Source organism: Schistocerca nitens, chromosome 3 (genome assembly GCF_023898315.1).
Source record: "Schistocerca nitens isolate TAMUIC-IGC-003100 chromosome 3, iqSchNite1.1, whole genome shotgun sequence".
NCBI classification, from domain to species: Eukaryota; Metazoa; Arthropoda; class Insecta; order Orthoptera; family Acrididae; genus Schistocerca; species Schistocerca nitens.
In genome coordinates this window covers 937,240,228-937,259,347 of record NC_064616.1, presented here as the reverse complement: position 1 = coordinate 937,259,347, position 19,120 = coordinate 937,240,228, and the positions used below count along the sequence as shown (strand labels likewise).

General features: G+C 44.2%; 1 protein-coding gene across 2 annotated transcripts in view; it reads left to right on the top strand.

Moving 5' to 3' along the window:
• Positions 1-19,120, top strand: part of LOC126249019 (isoleucine--tRNA ligase, cytoplasmic) — a 181,021-nt gene that overhangs the window by 141,793 nt on the left and 20,108 nt on the right. For both annotated transcript variants that reach the window (XM_049950620.1, XM_049950619.1), the window contains 2 exons: positions 9,377-9,535; positions 13,561-13,836. In XM_049950620.1, coding sequence (XP_049806577.1) covers positions 9,377-9,535; positions 13,561-13,836 — 435 coding nt within the window. The remainder of the gene's footprint in view (positions 1-9,376; positions 9,536-13,560; positions 13,837-19,120) is intronic.

Sequence of the window (19,120 nt, the reverse complement as noted above, 5' to 3'; positions counted from 1 at the left end):
GATTGCAGAAATATCAGATCTAGTTGGTCCCCACTCAGCTCTTCTATTTTTTGTAGAGTTTTTACTAAGGTATAGGTTGTCAAATTATATGATGCTTTTAGTAATTTTCCAGCAGTGCACGAATTCACATTTTCCATTGCAATTCACTGAGCACTAATTTACTTAAAACATACTTTATACAAGTGGAATGACAGGGCCACATCACAAACAGATATGACCTGTCTCACAAAAATACAAAGAATAGCTGAGGCCAAATAGACTAATTGTTGCACGTCAGTTATTCTCAACAATGAGTTTCAGCAGTTCTTTTGTTATTTTCATGCCTGTAAAGGCTTCAAACAATCTACTACTGTCTAAGTACACTTTTTTATTACTATGAGCAGGAATCATATATATCATAGTCTTTAAAAAATTACTGACTTAGTCAAATGAAAGGAAATAAATTTTCACACTTAACTTCCCTGCCTAGAATGAGTTATACTTCAGTATACTAATTTGATACCCTTGCATGTGAGGCAGTGAAACAGTGAGTGGATGAACCTACTTAAAATGACCCTTTTCTATCACAGAAAAAGGTATTTTGATTTCAGATGTGTGTTTGTCAATTAGCAGGAGACCCATTAAAAATTTTATTTTATTAGAAAGCTTACAATCTAGGAGATTGTTTAAGACCAAAATGTGGTTCCCAGCAGGTTGGAGAAATGTAAGACTAAGCGTTTTTCCACATCCTCGCAATTTTTCTGAGATCAAAAATGGCGTACATTAATGTTATAAAAAAAAATTCTTTGTAACTTTACTGCTTCAATAACTGGATATCTGTTAACTATATGCCTTACTTAACTTCTGAAAAAATTCCAAATCGTAAGCTTCATAAACACGAGTTAGGGCATTTATGTAGGTAAGTACCATTTTGCATTGACATTCTTGCAGAGCCCAGTTATCAAATATCACTACATTTAAAAGTAGATATAAAATAAAGTTGTGGTCTGAGACCAAAAAGATTTTGCAGAAGTTCATATAAGTATAAGCAGATGTGCAAAGTTGTGTGAAAATCTGAAATAGAAGGTTACAAATCCTTGAATTATTGCGTGTTTTGATGTGGAATGACCTTCAATGTATTCTTTTAATCCAATCTGTTGGGGATCCCAAACACTCTAGCAGTATTCAAGAATGATGGGTCCCACCAGTGTTGTGTTTGCACTCTCCTGTACAAAAGAACCACACTTTCCTAAAATTCTCCCAGTAAACTGAAGTCCACCATTTGCCTTCCCTATTATCATCATCACTTGGTTCCATTACATCCTGCTTTGCAGCATTATGTCCAGAAATCTAACTGACGTGACTGTGTCAAGCAGCACACTGCTAATGCTGTATTCGAGCATTGCAGGATTGTTTTCTTTCTCATCTGCAGTAAGCTAGCATTCAGGAACTTTGTTACAAATTTTTACAATTTACTGTTAAAATTTGGACCATCAAAGTGCCTTTATGTTGTATGCGTTCTGATTTTGCTCTATGCATATCAGCTAACTTCAAACTACAGTCTAGTGTTTATACCCAAGTAGCTTCTTTCCTTGTGTAGTGCATCCATGACTCATAAAGGGGAGTCCTACAATTCTCCACCCCATAATGCAGGTTCAGAAATCTGCAGCCAATACAATTACAGAATTGCCAAAGCATTTGGTTGAACTCTCCACTCGGCTCCAACCCAAAAGACCATGATCAATTCTGGAAACTGTGTTGCAAATTGTGAGCTGTGCTTGTACACGGTGCACGAAGCCAGCAGTCTTTAACACTTCCACCAGCCACCCATGAAAATTGAGGATGGCCTCAGAGCCCAAGCAACAGACATCATAAGTGTTGACATGAGCCACAACTTGCAGATGACTGCAGCCTGCATGCTGGATAGCCTCAGGCAGGGCTTCCTCCACATCTTGGATGAGGCCTCCCATCCCCCTCCTCAGCAGACATACCAAGTACACATTATATTTCTTTGTGGTCCTGGATGCTATTTCCCTAAGTGTCTCCGTAACGCGCCTAACAGTGGAGTTCCCAATAAGTAACAAATCGCCCATCCCCCTCCTGTGTTTGCCTGCTCAGACCCTGCTGAAGGACCAGCACAGGGTCAATAAGTGAGGCCAGATGGGCAACTTCTGCATTGACTCTCCGCCTCGAGCACCAAAAATGTATTACCACCTGTGGTGAGGGCAGACCCACCCCATCAAGTACACTGCAGATTACCTCTGCAGCCAAGCCTGTGGGCAAAATGAGTGACACACGATAGATTCTCCGCCACTGCTATACCCCGAGGCAACAGCCTGAAGGTGACTGACGGTCGCCAAAAGCATCTTCAGCTGTTCATGAACTGCAGCCAGCTCCTCCTGCACCTGCACCATTATACCTGTCCAAGCTCTACTAACTTAAGAATTAAGTATAAAAACACACATGAAGCTGACTGTGTAACTTGCTATCCTGATGTCACCAATGGAGGCTGATGCCTTACTGTGCTGTGTTACTGACCATTCAAAAGAAATAACCGTTCTATAGGCATCACAAATATACACTTTACAGTTACTAAAACATGAGATTACACTTCTTAATTACAAAAACACCTAAGATTACAGTTAAGTAAAGAAACATGCAAGGAATTTAAGAATTAAATTACGAAATCTTATTAAAGTATTTGTCTGAGGTGTAGCCTTGTATGGGAGGAAAACAGAGACAATAAACAGTACGGACAAGAAGAGAGATAAGCTTTCCAAATGTAGCGCTACATGGGAGGAACATATGGCTAAAGAAGGCAGTGGCGATTATTCACCTCGGTACCTCGTGTGTACGCGAGTTGATGGGGAATCGTTTATGTCGACCAAGCCCCAGTTTTTTGTGGAGCATTTAGAGGACAAGTTCGGGGAGATGGAGGGCTTGTCCAAAATACGCTCTGGGTCAGTTCTCATCAAAACAGCATCCTCTGCCCAGTCACAGAGGTTGCTCACTTGTGACAAGTTGGGGGATGTTTCCATCACCATCGCTCCCCATAAGAGTTCAAACATGATCCAGGGTATTATATTCCATAGGGATCTTCTTCTGCAGTCCGACGATGAACTATGTGCCAGTCTAGAACGACGAGGTGTTCACTTCGTCCGGTGCATCCATCGGGGTCCAAGGGATAATCAGGTAGCCACCGGTGCCTTTATCTTGGCCTTCAAAGGTGATGTTTTACCTGAAAAGGTCAAGGTGATGGTTTACCGCTGTGATGTGAAGCCATATATCCCTCCTCCAATGCGGTGTTTTAAATGCTGGAAGTTTGGGCATATGTTATCCCAATGTACTTCCAGTGTCACGTGTCGGGATTGTGGACGTCCTTCGCATCCCATTACTCAATGCGCCCCGCCTCCCATCTGTGTTAACTGTGGAGAATACCATTCCCCCTGCTCGCCGGACTGTAGGATATTCCAGAAAGAACGAAAGATAATGGAATATAAGACCCTGGATCGTTTGACCTACACCGAGGCTAAACAGAAATATGAGAGGCTCCATCCTGTGGCAATGACGTCAACCTACGCCGCTGCTCCAACAACGGTTCTCCCATCGTCACGTATGGTTGGCTCTAAGATCGGTCAGAATCCACCAGCCCCCTTGGTTGTGGGGGGCACTTCACTCCCTGTTGCTCCTGCTCCATCTACTTCAGGAGCAACACCCCCCCCTCCTCCCCCCCCCTCCCCCCCCCTCCCCCCAACCATTGGGGACATCAGTTCCCCCTTCCCAGCCAGAGAAGAGTAAGACTTCTTTGGCTACTCTTGCAAGGAAGGGGTCCCTTGGAGACCTCCCTTCGCAAGTTCCGACCAGCGAAAAAGTGGACACCCGCAAGTGGCTGAATCAACCACCAGTACCTGGTCGTAGGGCCTCATGGTCCTCGTCCGTCCCTGAGACTAACCCAGTGAAGCCCTCCAAACCTGAACCACCGAAGGCACAGCGAGAGAAGCAGAAAAAGAAGAAAGTCCCCAAGAATAACGACATTGCGGTGGCACCCGTCCCACTGCTTCCTACAAGTTCTGTGTCTGAGGAAGAGGTGGAGATTCTGGCGTCCGCTGAGGACCTCGATCTCGTCGGTCCCTCAGACACCATGGATAGCATTAGCACAGATGCTCAATTGGAGGCAGCAGGTGACCCAGCGGCGTGATCTGCCTTCCCAGTCCCTTCATGCCTTTCTCAGCCATGGACAATATCGTCCTCCAGTGGAACTGCCGCGGTTTATTGCACCATCTAGCTGAGCTCCGATAACTTATCAGCCTTCACCCTTTCTTCTGCATTACTCTTCAGGAAACTTGGTTTCCCGCAATGCGAACCCCCGCCCTCCGTGGCTATCGGGGTTGTTATAAGAACCGAGCAGCTTATGAAAGGGTGTCTGGTGGCGTCTGCATCTATGTCCTTCACTCTCTTCACAGCGAGTCTGTCCCTCTACAAACACCTTTAGAGGCTGTCGCTGTTCGGGTGTGGACGCCACAGGCTGTTACCGTCTGCAGCCTTTATCTTCCACCAGATGGTGATGTCGCGCAGCATGTCCTGGCTGCACTGATAGCCCAATTGCCGCCACCTTTCTTGTTACTGGGCGACTTCAACGCCCATAACCCTCTGTGGGGTGGGTCAGTGGCGACAGGTCGAGGTGCCACCATTGAGCATTTATTGGCACAGCTCGATCTTTTGATTTTAAATGATGGTGCCTTCACACACTTCAGTGTGGCGCATGGCACGTACTCCGCCATCGACCTTTCGATCTGCAGCCCTAGCCTCTTACTGTCTGTCCAATGGAGAGTGCATGACGACCTGTGTGGTAGTGACCACTTTCCGATCTTTCTGTCACTGCCACAGCGTCAGTCTTCTGGGCGCCCTTGCAGATGGGCTATGAATAAGGCTGAATGGGACTTGTTCTTCTCCACTGCCACTATTGAGCCTCTCTCTAATGACGGCATTGATGCGGTGGTTGACTCGGTCACCACCGGCATCGTTACTGCCGCAGAATCTGCCATTCCCCGTTCTTCTGGGTCCTCTCGGCGGAGGACTGTGCCTTGGTGGTCGCCTGAGATCGCTGAAGCGATTAAAGATCGCTGGCGGGTGCTCCAGCGTCACAAGCGACATCCTTCCATAAAACACCTCATCGCCTTCAAATGGCTGCGTGCGCGAGCCCGCCGCCTTATCCGCCAACGCAAACAGGAGTGCTGGGAGCGGTATGTGTCCACCATTGGCCTCCATGTCACTCCATCGCAGGTCTGGGCCAAGATTCGACGCCTCTATGGCAATTGGACCCCTGTCAGCGTCCCTGCGCTCTCACTGAATGGAGCAGTTTGTACTGACTCCGACATAATTGCCAACCGCTTGGCAGAGCATTTTGCTCTGAGTTCCGCTTCTGCCAATTACCCACTGGCCTTCCGCTCCATTAAAGAGCCAATGGAACGTCAGAGCCTTTCATTTCACACCCACCATCCTGAATCCTACAATGTTCCATTCAGTGAGTGGGAATATCACAGTGCTCTAGCCGCTTGCCCTGATACCGCTCCTGGGCCAGATCGCATTCACTGTCAGATGCTGAAACACCTTTCATTGGACTGCCAGCGACGGCTCCTCTCTCTGGGTCAAGGGTGAGTTTCCATCACAATGGCGGGAAAGCATTGTTATCCCCGTTTTGAAACCTGGCAAGAACCCTTTGGAGGTGGACAGGTACTGCCCCATTAGCCTGACCAACGTTCTTTGCAAGTTGCTCGAACGGATGGTGAGCCGGCGATTGAGTTGGGTACTCGATTCACGGGGCCTTCTGGCTCCGTCTCAGGGTGGGTTCCGTAAAGGCTGCTCTGCCGCAGACAGTCTGGTGAGCCTGGAGTCAGCCATCCGTACGGCCTTTGCCCGCCGTCGGCACCTGGTCGCTGTCTTTTTCGACATGCGGAAGGCGTACGATACTACATGGCGCCATCACATCCTCTCTACACTTCATGATTGGGGTTTTCGGGGTCCACTGCCGATTTTCATATGCAATTTTCTGGCGCATCGTACCTTCCGCATGCAAGTCGCGGCCTCTCATAGTTCCACCAGAGTTCAGGAGAACGGGGTGCCACAGGGATCTGTTTTAAGTGTCTGCCTGTTTTTAATAGCAATTAACAGGCTCACTGCGGCAGTGGGAACGTCTGTCTCAGCGTCCTTGTATGCTGACAACTTCTGCCTTTACTATAGCTCTAATGGCATTGTAGCTGCTGAACGTCAGCTGCAGGGCGCTATCCGCAAGGCGCAGTCTTGGGCTGTAGCGCATGGCTTTCAGTTTTCGGCAGCCAAGACCTGCGTTATTCATTTCTGCCAGCGACGCACTGTTCATCCGGAGCCGCGGCTTTAGCTTGATGGCGAACTTCTTGCTGTGGTGGAGTCACATAGGTTTTTGGGTGTTGTTTTTGATGCCCGGTTGACTTCGCTGCCTCATATTCGGCAGCTTAAACGGATGTGTTGGCAGCATCTAAATGCTCTGCGATGCTTGAGCCACACCAGGTGGGGCGCCGACCAATCTACCCTCTTACGGCTCTACCAGGCGTTAATCCAGTCTCGTCTGGATTATGGGAGCCTGGCTTATGGCTCAGCATCCCCATCTGCATTGCGGGTGCTGGACCCAATCCTACACAGCGGCATACGACTTGCCACTGGAACCTTCTGGACCAGTCCTGTGGACAGCATACTTGTGGAGGCAGGTGTCCCTCCACTGCGGTTAAGGCGCCAACATTTACTGGCCGCTTATGCTTCCCATGTTTGTAGCTTCCCCGGGCATCCAAATTATCGTCTGCTGTTCCCGCAGTCAGTCGTCCATCTCCCAGAACGTCGGCCCCGGTCGGGTTGTACGATTGCGGTCCGCGTCCGAGAGCTTCTCTCCTGGCTTCGGGTTTTCCCTCTTCCACCTCCTTTCTGGGCCCCTCTGGGTACACCCCTGTTGTGTGTGCCCAGCCCTTGCCTTCGGCTCGACTTGGCACAGGGCCCGAAGGACTTAGTCACTCCGGAGGCCTTCCGCCGCCGCTTTTATTCCATCCTCGCCATGTATCAGGGCTCTGGCGTTGTTTACACTGATGGTTCGATGGTTTCTGGTCGTGTTGGTTATGCTTTAACTCTAGGGGACCATTCCGAACTATGTTCATTGCCGGCTGGCTGCAGTGTTTTCACTGCTGAGCTGGTCGCCATCTTTCGTGCCCTGGAGTATATCCGCTCCTGCTCAGGTGAGTCCTTCGTTATATGTAGCGACTCCCTGAGCAGTTAACGAGCTATCAACCAGTGCTTCCCTCGCTCTCGTCTGGTGATGGCTTTCCAGGAGTCCCTGCATACTCTTGCCCGTTGCGGCCGATCTGTGGTCTTTATGTGGCCCCCTGGCCATGTTGGGATACCTGGCAATGAAAATGTTGACCGCCTGGCGAAAGAGGCCACCAATAAACCATCTCTGGAGATTGGCCTCCCGGCGACTGATTTGCGGGCAATCTTACGCCGCAAAATTTTCGATTTATGGGACACTGAATGGCGGAACCTGCCCGTGCCAAACAAGCTCCGTCCTATCGAGGAGACTACAACTGTGTGGCGGTCATCCGTGCGGGTCCCTCGCAAGGAGTCTGTTGCCCTCTGCCGACTGCACATTGGGCATACTTGGCTGACGCACAACCACTTATTGCGCCGTGAGGACCCCCCTCTATGTCGCTGCGGCTCCGTTTTGTCTGCGGTCCACATTTTGTTGGAGTGTCACCTTTTAGCAGTGCTCAGGCAGACGTTAGCGCTGCCTGATACGTTCCCTGCCCTTTTAACTGATGACACTGCTATGGCAGGCTTAGTTTTGCGTTTTATTCGGGCTGGGGGTTTTTATCATTTAATCTGTTTGTTATGTTCTTTTGTGTTGATTCTGGCCTTTGGCCTACGGTTTTAGACTGAGTTTTTAATATGTTTCGGTGGTTGGCCTTTCCTTTCTCTCTCTCTCTCTCTCTCTCTCTCTCTCTCTCTCTCTCTCTCTATGGTCGGTCAACCACCATCACACTCTACGTGATTTTAATTAGTTTTGTCTGATCTCTGTCTGAGTCTCTCTTGTCCTGTGTTGTCTGCCATCTTTTCTGTTGTTCGTTTTTTATTATCTGTGGGTGATTTTAGTTTTTTGGAAAAAGGGACCGATGACTGTCGCAGTCTGGTCCCCTTAACCCCCACAAACCAACCAACCAATTAGCTAAAATAAGTGACCAGTTGATAGGACACACCTTCAGGCATCAAGGAATCATGGGTGTGGTAATGGCGGAAGACGGGTGGGGGGGGGAGGGAGGGAGAGAGAGGGGGAGAGAGAGAGAGAGGGGGGGGGGTAAACAAGTGTTGCAGAGGGAGACCAAGATTTGTGTACAATAAACAGGTTCAAGTGGGTATATCATGCAGTAGTTCTGCAGAGATGAAGGGGCTTTCAGAGTATAGACTGGCATGGAGAGCTGCATCAAACCAATCTTCAGAATGAAGACAATGTCATCATCATCATTCAGGTGGAGGATGCCTGGTTTGTTGCTCCGGCAAGAGAAATTTCGTATGGGTGTTGCTTTTGTTGCCTAGATTACAGAGTACCATATTTTAGATGATTATATTTTATCTTCAGACAAAAGTCAGAGGCTAGCTAACTTGCACATCTGGTCCCTAATTCAGAAGACAATGAAATTAATGTAGTTATGACATTTAATATTCTGTGAAATATGCAGTCTTTCGTAATGGACCAGACTGTAGTAAAATTCTGAGTTGTTCTATTTTAGTGTCCTTGTTGTTATTGTATGTGAGTTTTAAGAAGGTCTTAAAATAATATGAACATTAATAAATATTTGAAATAGATTTTACAGTTTGAATGCATGTAATTGTGAGTGAAAATGGTAGAGGAGGACTTTGATTTAACTGTGTTTCAATTTTACGGTTTTGTTAAGTGCTACACTTCTGACCATATTCGTCTGTCACATTTTTCCCTTGCTTTTTGTGGGCTTCTGTTAATTATATACAAGGAATGTGTCGATAATCGTAGTTTCAAATTCTCTTTGGCAACACTGATACCGTGTCCCACGTCTTGAAGTACATCGACATGAATGTAGTAGCCGGGAAATATATTCTAGGATATGAGACAGTAGCGATGTTTTGTGATATGACCATATTTTATATTTCTCTAATAATTGAAGATTAGAAGGAAGTTATGGTGCTGGAATTTATGGAGAAATGTATTTGCAGCATGTAAATTAGTGTCAGTCATTAATGTAAGAGAAATTATTTGTTATGGGTACCAAAAACACAAGTATGTAAAAAAAGATTGTAGTATGTAACAGTTAACTTGTTTTACCAACACTGTGTCTTTTTGTTACAGGACTTCTCAGAAGATAACATTCAAAAGTTCATTGAAAATGGCCATGTCACTCTTTTCGGTCACAGACTGGAATCGTCTGATATTGTTATAAAACACCACTTTGATGTAGTGAGAACAAAGACTGGAAAAGGAAAATTTGAAGGAGACAGCCAAGACAATGTGAGTAAGGCATTTTCCCAGTTCTGCCAAGGTTTTTTTTTCCCAGTTGTGATTATGAATGTTCCAGTAAATGAATCACAATCTTTCAGTGTACACTATTTCTGACCACTGTTAATGCAGGCAGCTTATTAGTCCTCGTATCAGCACCAGTAAATACATTAATGACAGTCAATGTTATAGTGCTTGTTAGTTGCAGTTAGCTATAGTTCACATTGTTTGTCTGTGGCAGGTGCCACCCACTACACAGTGCACTGAATTATCTCTATATGACATTGGTCACATTCTTACACTTCATACACTTGATGAGTGTTAAATATCCTCTGTATATAAATACTGTTAACGTTGCTGTCTGGAATCTCATGCCTGAGTTAAGGACCATACATAACAGATGTCAGAGGCTTTCTTCAATTTGCTTCCAGTCCTAGCATCATTTGAATGAGTGTAGTCTTGTTTGAATGGTCATTGTCATGTAGATTTTAAAACTTTGCCTCCACACTTACTTTAATTAATTTAGCAATTTTATTGTTAGCTACAACTGAACTTCTCAATTTTTGATGTTCCACAATTCTCTTGTAATGAAAGCTGTCATATTAAATCATACTCTGTATTATAGAATAAATTGTAGTGCAGCCTCATTTTATGTTCTGATAGAGTCTTTAAAAATGCACGACACTGACTTTGTAAAAAATTTTCTTTTAATCAGAAAAATTTTCTTGTGGTTCTTGTCAATTATGTCTATACTAAAATTAAAAATGCATTAGAAACCTGCTCCTTTTCTCTCTCGCAGCCCGCCTTCCTCTCGCAGCCCGCCTTCCTCTCGCAGCCCGCCTTCCTCTCGCAGCCCGCCTTCCTCTCGCAGCCCGCCTTCCTCTCGCAGCCCGCCTTCCTCTCGCAGCCCGCCTTCCTCTCGCAGCCCGCCTTCCTCTCGCAGCCCGCCTTCCTCTCGCAGCCCGCCTTCCTCTCGCAGCCCGCCTTCCTCTCGCAGCCCGCCTTCCTCTCGCAGCCCGCCTTCCTCTCGCAGCCCGCCTTCCTCTCGCAGCCCGCCTTCCTCTCGCAGCCCGCCTTCCTCTCGCAGCCCGCCTTCCTCTCGCAGCCCGCCTTCCTCTCGCAGCCCGCCTTCCTCTCGCAGCCCGCCTTCCTCTCGCAGCCCGCCTTCCTCTCGCAGCCCGCCTTCCTCTCGCAGCCCGCCTTCCTCTCGCAGCCCGCCTTCCTCTCGCAGCCCGCCTTCCTCTCGCAGCCCGCCTTCCTCTCGCAGCCCGCCTTCCTCTCGCAGCCCGCCTTCCTCTCGCAGCCCGCCTTCCTCTCGCAGCCCGCCTTCCTCTCGCAGCCCGCCTTCCTCTCGCAGCCCGCCTTCCTCTCGCAGCCCGCCTTCCTCTCGCAGCCCGCCTTCCTCTCGCAGCCCGCCTTCCTCTCGCAGCCCGCCTTCCTCTCGCAGCCCGCCTTCCTCTCGCAGCCCGCCTTCCTCTCGCAGCCCGCCTTCCTCTCGCAGCCCGCCTTCCTCTCGCAGCCCGCCTTCCTCTCGCAGCCCGCCTTCCTCTCGCAGCCCGCCTTCCTCTCGCAGCCCGCCTTCCTCTCGCAGCCCGCCTTCCTCTCGCAGCCCGCCTTCCTCTCGCAGCCCGCCTTCCTCTCGCAGCCCGCCTTCCTCTCGCAGCCCGCCTTCCTCTCGCAGCCCGCCTTCCTCTCGCAGCCCGCCTTCCTCTCGCAGCCCGCCTTCCTCTCGCAGCCCGCCTTCCTCTCGCAGCCCGCCTTCCTCTCGCAGCCCGCCTTCCTCTCGCAGCCCGCCTTCCTCTCGCAGCCCGCCTTCCTCTCGCAGCCCGCCTTCCTCTCGCAGCCCGCCTTCCTCTCGCAGCCCGCCTTCCTCTCGCAGCCCGCCTTCCTCTCGCAGCCCGCCTTCCTCTCGCAGCCCGCCTTCCTCTCGCAGCCCGCCTTCCTCTCGCAGCCCGCCTTCCTCTCGCAGCCCGCCTTCCTCTCGCAGCCCGCCTTCCTCTCTTCTCTGTTCCGCCTCTGTTCTCTAGAACTGGTAAAATTGTTGTTTATTTAAATACAGCTGGTTTTACAGCCTTTAGCCACATCATCAGGTGCAACCTACATGGTAAAGAGCAATGTGCAGTATCACTCTATTGTGGATTTCAAAATTAATAAAGGAATATCTAAAATATACTCACAATGTTAAAAGGTCAAAGGCTTACCCATCACTCCTAGTCAAAATGTACTATTCATTGATTATTGTCAATACTATGGCAAACAAAAGGCAACAAAGATGTGTTCCCTTCATTTAGGTCAATGCTGATAGGTGGGACTTGCAATTGCACAACCATGGTTTAAAATTTGCTGCATCAAAAAAGAAAAATATTTCATAGTGGGAGGATGCTAAAAATATTTTTTAAAAGAGCTGGATTGGTAATAAAAAAATTATCATTGCTAACATAGTTAGCTATGGCACTATACGAATTACTGTGTGCAGTGTATCATATGGCACTGTCTTACTGGTGTGATGGCAGGGCAACCCAGACTTGAACAGAGTAAAAGTGGCCCTCACAAATGACTAAAAGAGGCTAGATAGCTGTCGAAATGGAAACTATCGGTCTGGACAGCGTGAAGTCATATAGTGCCACCTGATACATTCCGCACAGTAATTTACACAGTACTGCAACTAATTATGTTAGCAGTGACAGTTTTTTATTGCCTGTCTGGCCCTTTTAAAAAAATATTTTAGCATCCTCTCAGTATTTCTTTTTTTTTTTAGATGCAGGCAAATTTTAAAACGTGCCTCTGTGACTGCAAGTTTCACTTATCAGCAATTTGTCCAAAATGAATGGAGCACATCTTCATTACCTTTCATTCACCTTAGTATGGACAATATTCACTGAAAAGTAAATTTTGACTAGGAGCGATGGGTACACCTAATGACCTTTTAATGTTGTGAGTATATTTTATACATTCCTTTATTAATTTTAATATCCACAAAGTGGTGACAGTGTACATTGCTCATTGTCGTGTAGGTTGCACCTGATGATGCGGCTCTAGGCTGTGAAACCGGTTGTTTCAACAAACATCATGTTTACCAGCTGTTAGTGGAATTCTTTGTAAATTACTGCTTTAACTAGCTGGTTTTTTCACTGAAGGGTTTCTGGACAGCATTTAGCATCCTATAAATTTTCCTTTCATCCATTTCTTGTTTTTCATTAAGGGATCCTCTTTCTCAGTCCTCCATTTTTTTTTCTTTATAAACTTCCATCATTGTAGTGTTCCTGTATGTGCTTCATCACTTTTCTTTTTCATTGTCTCATGCTCAATATCATGTCAGTTCCAAGTGTTTCATTTCCTGACATCTCCACTGCTTTCTTTATCATTTCACAATAATGCTTGCTGTTGTTGCACTTTTCAGACTTTTAAAGACTGTGATATCTTTTTAATTGTAGGTGTGACTTTCGTCTTGCATCGATCAACATACAATCCAGTTGGTTACACATGTCCCCATTTGGTGACTTTCATTGCCCTTTGTGAAAATATTTGTGTGGGAATAGTGAGGAACACTCTGTCATGTTTCAGGATGCTGCAAATAGGAGGAGCCTTGTTCCATTATCGCAGATTGTTGTTTACTTGCTGTGGCATCCAGTTAGTATAAATATGTGTTCCATTGCTGCGTGAGCAGTCCTTTTCTTTTTTGTCAGCTTCCTGATTGTTGAGGAGCTTGGACTGATAGTTGTGAACCTGATTACAATATGCTACCGTTCATTTTTCTAGGCTTCCACTTCAGCCCACTGTACTTGTAGGTGGTCCCTTTGAAAGCACTTTCCCACCCTTCTCTAATTCAAGCATTTGCTCCATCTCAAATGACCTCATCATCAGTGGGACATTATACATAATCTTTCTTCGTTTCCCTATTTTCCTTCATTCTTCTTCCCAGTTCAGATTTGTATTATAAAATAAGTTAGTAATTATAGATTAATTAAGTGTTTCAAATTTTACATTTTGTTAAGTTTAACTGAATGAATTATTGCTGATGATGATAATATTTTCAGATTATAGTCCTGTTGGATATGGAGGCAGGAAAGGATCTCCAAGAAGAGGGACTGGCTCGTGAAATAGTAAATAGAGTTCAAAAAGTGCGTAAGACTGCGGGGCTGTTGCCAATGGATGAAATTGTTATTTATTATGATGTAAAGCCTCCTAAAAGTGAACTCAGTAGTGTTGCTGAGCACTACAGTGAATATATATATGGCACTCTTAAAATGCCATTCAGGCACCGTAACCATATTCCAGCTGATGCTGATATTATAAAGGAACAAACTTTCCAGGTAAGTAAATGTGAATTTTAATTGGAGTAATGCATAGAAATCAAATATTAATGTTCACAACTGCTTGTGAGAAGTAGAGTTGTCTTACAGTAAGATGAAAGCTATATGATTCCAACAAGATAATGTTTAAAATAATTTTTAGTCTTCATCTTTTGAAGTTAAATATATACTTGTGAAACTTATGAGAAAGAAAAAGATTTGGAAAGACAATGATTTGCAGCTTAGGAAAAAACACACACAATGGCAAGCTGAATTTTCTCAACCTGGTTTTGAAAGACTGTGTTTTTCATGCAAAGAAGTGCTTGTTTTTTTATGTAGTGCCCTTTTATTACAGTGCTCTCTGTACAATATATTTCCAATAAGTAAAGTGGAAGTGAAATTCTAGAAGGTTTGCAAAATACTCATATACAGTTGCTATAACCTCCTCATTGGAGCACCAAGTGGTGTCATGCAGTGGTAAGCCAAAGCAGTTATCCTATGTCACTGAAGGTAAAGAGTGGGATGGTTCGTCTCTAATGCCCTTGTTGACAAGATGCTAACCTGTAATCCTCATTCTTTCCTTATCAAGACGTTTTACAGCAAAAAATTTCTTTACGTGTGGGAATTGTTATGTCAGAGGGTGCTCAGTCTAGTGGAAAGGCTGGATGTTCAGCAGTACGTACTTTAAATTATTCAGTTTGTAATTGCCAAAGCACCCAAGTGCCTTGTCCTGTGATGATGCAATCGCTGTTCTCATGACGTGTTTTTCATCCAGGTATGTAATATACACCATTCATTATTTTATGTTTTACCCTGGGGAAGGTAAATCCATTTCTGTATCTAGTCCATACGTTGCTAAAAGATTCATTTATATATATAAAAAATTCTCTGTGTGGAGTCTTTGTGTAAAATAAACCATATTTTCTTCTGTAAATACTTTAAGAGTAAAGGAGACCACTCACTGAAAAGCAGAAGTGTCGGGGTCATCGACAGATACACATGAAAAGGTGTGTGTGTTGGTGGCGGGGGGGGGGGGGGGGGGGGCGGTTGCATTCAACTGTCAACAATGTGGCAGTTCAGCTTTTTGATGAATAGTCTCTTTTACTCCTAAAATATTTACATTCTTACATAAGTTTCCTACCATATTCTTCTGATACATATTTGGCATCAGCTATTTCGTACGCCTTCAATTGTCGATTATCTAGTGGCATACTGCACAATTGATGATGATTTCATCTGTAGTTTGTTTTGAGACCGATGTCATATGGAGCTTCTTCAAGAGTAATACTGCCACATTTGAATTCAGCTGGCAATCATTTAACCATTGAAAATGAAGGAACAGACTTATTATAATCTTTTACTGACTTTGGATGAATTTTCATTCACTGTAAGCTGTCAAAAAGAAAGTGAATAAGACAGCATAGTTCCGAATATGGTACCAGTCTTAATGACTGTAGCATCTCCCTCTGTCTGATGGCTCTGTAGATTATTGTTCAGTAAAAAGTGTTCTTGAGGCCTGTATATTCTTCCATTGTGATTAAAATAACGAGCTGTGGATGGAAGGAGAGTTATTTGAGTTGAACTTTGGTGTAGATTAATGAAAAGTTGATGACAGCAAAGCAAAATGGACTTTGGTGAACAGTTCACACTTGGTTTAAGAATAGAGGTTGTAGAAATGTTAACTGATTTTAACACAACCTGTTTCAGCTGCAATACTGTATTAAGCCCAAATATCTGCGACAGTCAGTAATAGCCATTCAGTACCATTGGGATGGGCTATACAAACCATAAAATAATGTTATGATCTTACAGGTTTAGCAAAGTAATGTGTTTCTTGACTTGTATTGGATCTTGAGCACCTCGAATTGTGAGGCTAGGACTCTCGGCAATGCAGTTTGTTGAGCATTTGGTGCACTTACCCATTTGTGATGAGGCACCCAGCTTATCTATTTCTCTTTCATTAACATGATTTGGTATAGGTGCCAGACAGACAAAAGATGCTAAAGAGTTGATCGAATGAGGGTTTTGTGAATGAGTGTATTACATTTCCATAAGATTCTTCTGCTAATTCTCAATCTATCATCTGCTTTATGCTCATCCAAGTCCATGTTGTTCCTCACTAAATCAGTATGGATTGATATTCCTAGGTAGTTGATGGTTATGACTTGATTCTAATGACTGACTATTGATTAAGTGGTTAAAACACACATTCCAGTGTTTGTTCATGTCATTGGTCAGCCGCCAGTCTTTGCACCAGGTGCTGATCATTTTCATATTCTCGTAAAGTTCATAAAATGTTTTCTTACTACATGACCACCTGATAGACAGCTATATTGTTTGTGAACAGGCTCAGCAAGCTAAGATGCAGTGTACCAGATCGGGTACATGTGTACATATTATAAATTACAGTTCCCCACAGCATTTTTCAGTCTGTATGTGAAGGATAATCACAGGAACTATGGTAGGAATTTTGATGCAATTTTCACTAATAGGTTGGCTGATTCATGAGAAAGGTTTGTTTATGTAATTTACTAGTAATCCAGCTGTAGATACTTAGTACTAGTCATCACAGTCATATAATGTAAAGAGTGAGTGTCCAATCGCACTTCTTAGACGTACATCAGAAGCGGTTTTTGCTTCTGTCATCGTCTCCCCATTAATAATGGCTGAGAAGTCTTCCATCCTATTGCAGAACTGTATTGAAAGCTAACTGGAAGTCAAGAACATAGTCACAGTTAGGGCTCCACAATCTACAGCTCTCTTCACATTGTAAATGAAAAGAGGAAGCTGAGTGTCATGTAATTGATGCGTGCAAAATGTGTATAGAGTTGTTCAGTTGCCAAAAATGTCATCAAATGCAAGCATAAAATGTTTCATAATTCTACAGTGTCTGCCCCGATAGCTGAATGGTCAGCGTGACGGATTGCCGTCCTATGGGCCTGGGTTCGATTCCCAGCTGGGTCGGGGAATTTTCTCCACTCAGGGACTGGGTGTTGTGTTGTCTTCATCATCATTTCATCCACATTTGGCGCGCAGGTTGCCCAATGTGACGTTGAATGTAATAATACCTCCACTACAGCGGCTGGACCTGCCCTGCAAGGGGCCTCCCGGCCAATGACGCCAAACGCTCATTTCCATTTTCATAATTCTACAGTGAGGTAAATCTGTAGTTCTACACATCCATCATCTGACTTTCTGTATAGAATGGAAAAATATCTAGACTGTTACTAGAAGAGAAACTACATCATCTACATATTTGATATAGAATCTTAACAGTACTCTATATGACTGGGTGTTGTGTGCTGTCCTTAGGTTAGTTAGGTTTAAGTAGTTCTAAGTTCTAGGGGACTGATGACCATAGATGTTAAGTCCCATAGTGCTCAGAGCAATTTTTGAAGTACTCTATAAGGTCAGGCAGCCTTCTTGCTGTTGGCCATCTTCAGTTGTTCTTAATTTTGCACTCAGTCATTCCTATATCTGTCATTTTTAGATCCATGTGGCAAAAAAAGAAGAAAATTGAGTTTTTTATTATTTTTAAATAAATTCAGAAGATTGAATTACTAAATTCTGTCTTCATTTTAAAATCGTCTGTTTTGGTGGCAACACAAGCATTTTATCATTTCAGAAAATCATAACTTGGAAACTAGTAGAGATAGAGCAGTGTCATTTGTTGTAAAATTTTTGGCAGCTATCAAAGTTTTTCTTTTTCTTTTTTTCTTTCTATTATGCTAGAATTTCATTGTGTACCCCACTAGTCACTCATAGAACGTCACGGCTGTATTAGAGTTCTGCCCATATATGGGTCAGCATGGCAGCATCCGCCTCAGGTCACACACACAGTTTTGATTGTTTTGTCAATTCATCATGAAGGGTAGCCGAGTCATTGCCTGGCATTGTGTACACGCAATCCTTGACATAATTCTACAAAAGTTGTCTAATGGCATGGCACTGGAGAGAGTGGGGGCCGTATAATTGTACAATCACAACCCATCCACTTTCCAGGAAGTGTCATTCAACACACCCCACTTATTTGGACTCTAGATTACCTTGCTCCCTACATTTTGTGTTAGACACAAGAAATTGACTTCTGGAGTTTGTGTTGAAATGCAGCTTGTACTCTTTCAACACATTTTTGATAAATGGGTAGGCACTATGAAAAATGTCTTCAATATTGCCTGTCTCTTTGGAGGTTTTGAACTACTTCCTTATGATTGTTTTTACTGGTGGTGCTCTCCCAAACTGTCGTCGATAATTCTGACAGTTTACTAAATCGTAATGTTCTTAACATGTTCATCTCTTCATTTGCGAAAAGAAGTGGGATAATTTAAAAATTCTTACCCTGGCAGCAGAGCGCTTCAGTGTAGTACCCTTTTGAGTATGTCTACTTTGTCCAAAATATTTTAGAGAGTAGATTTCAACCGTTTATTATGATGGAAAGTCTGCAAAATACTCATTGACAGCTGTTATTGCCTTCCAATTGGACTCCCAAAACATTTTCCAGACACATTTTCTTTCTTTTTCTTTCAGGTGTGGGAATATGCAAATGTCTGTGTACTGAATCTGGTAGACACATTTGATCTTCCAACAATTTCTACTTCAAATCCCTGTTTTTCTTCCACTAAAACACCTGTGTTGGCAAATGGGTGATCTTTATAACCAATAAGTTTGTTTCTTTCGGAATCCACACCTCTTATCATGCAATTATTTCCTATCCTGGTGACCCAAAAGACTTTTGTATACTGTTCACCAATTATTGTTTTACCCTGTGTAAGAAAATCGATAAAAAATTTGCTTCAGTTCATGTTTCACTTCTGACAGGATGTGGGCAGCCCATGTCTCGTCCACTGTAACAGGTCAACACACAGAATCACTTGGTTTCTTTTTAAAATGATTCAGACATTCTAACAGATAAGTCCCACATTTGTGTTTAGTTTTCATTTAACAAATGTGGCATGTCATTGATAAAAGCTTTCAAATAGCTGGTCCTCCATAAAAAATGTACAATACCCATTATTGTGCCTATGTCACCACCTATTTTTATACATTGTTGCCAATCCCGAGCTATATTGTGCACTCTCGTGATGTCCTTTGCCACCAATTTTTAATTGTTGTAAATGAAGAAATGAACTCCTTATAAACATTCACCAGCTGTATAAACTGCCAAAGATACATAGAGAGAGAGAGAGAGAGAGAGAGAGAGAGAGAGAGAGAGAGAGAGAATTTTGGGGCAACTGGGTATTAAAATTTATTAATTTTAACAAAGTACACAACAATTTTAATAAGTTACGTAAACAACACTATAATT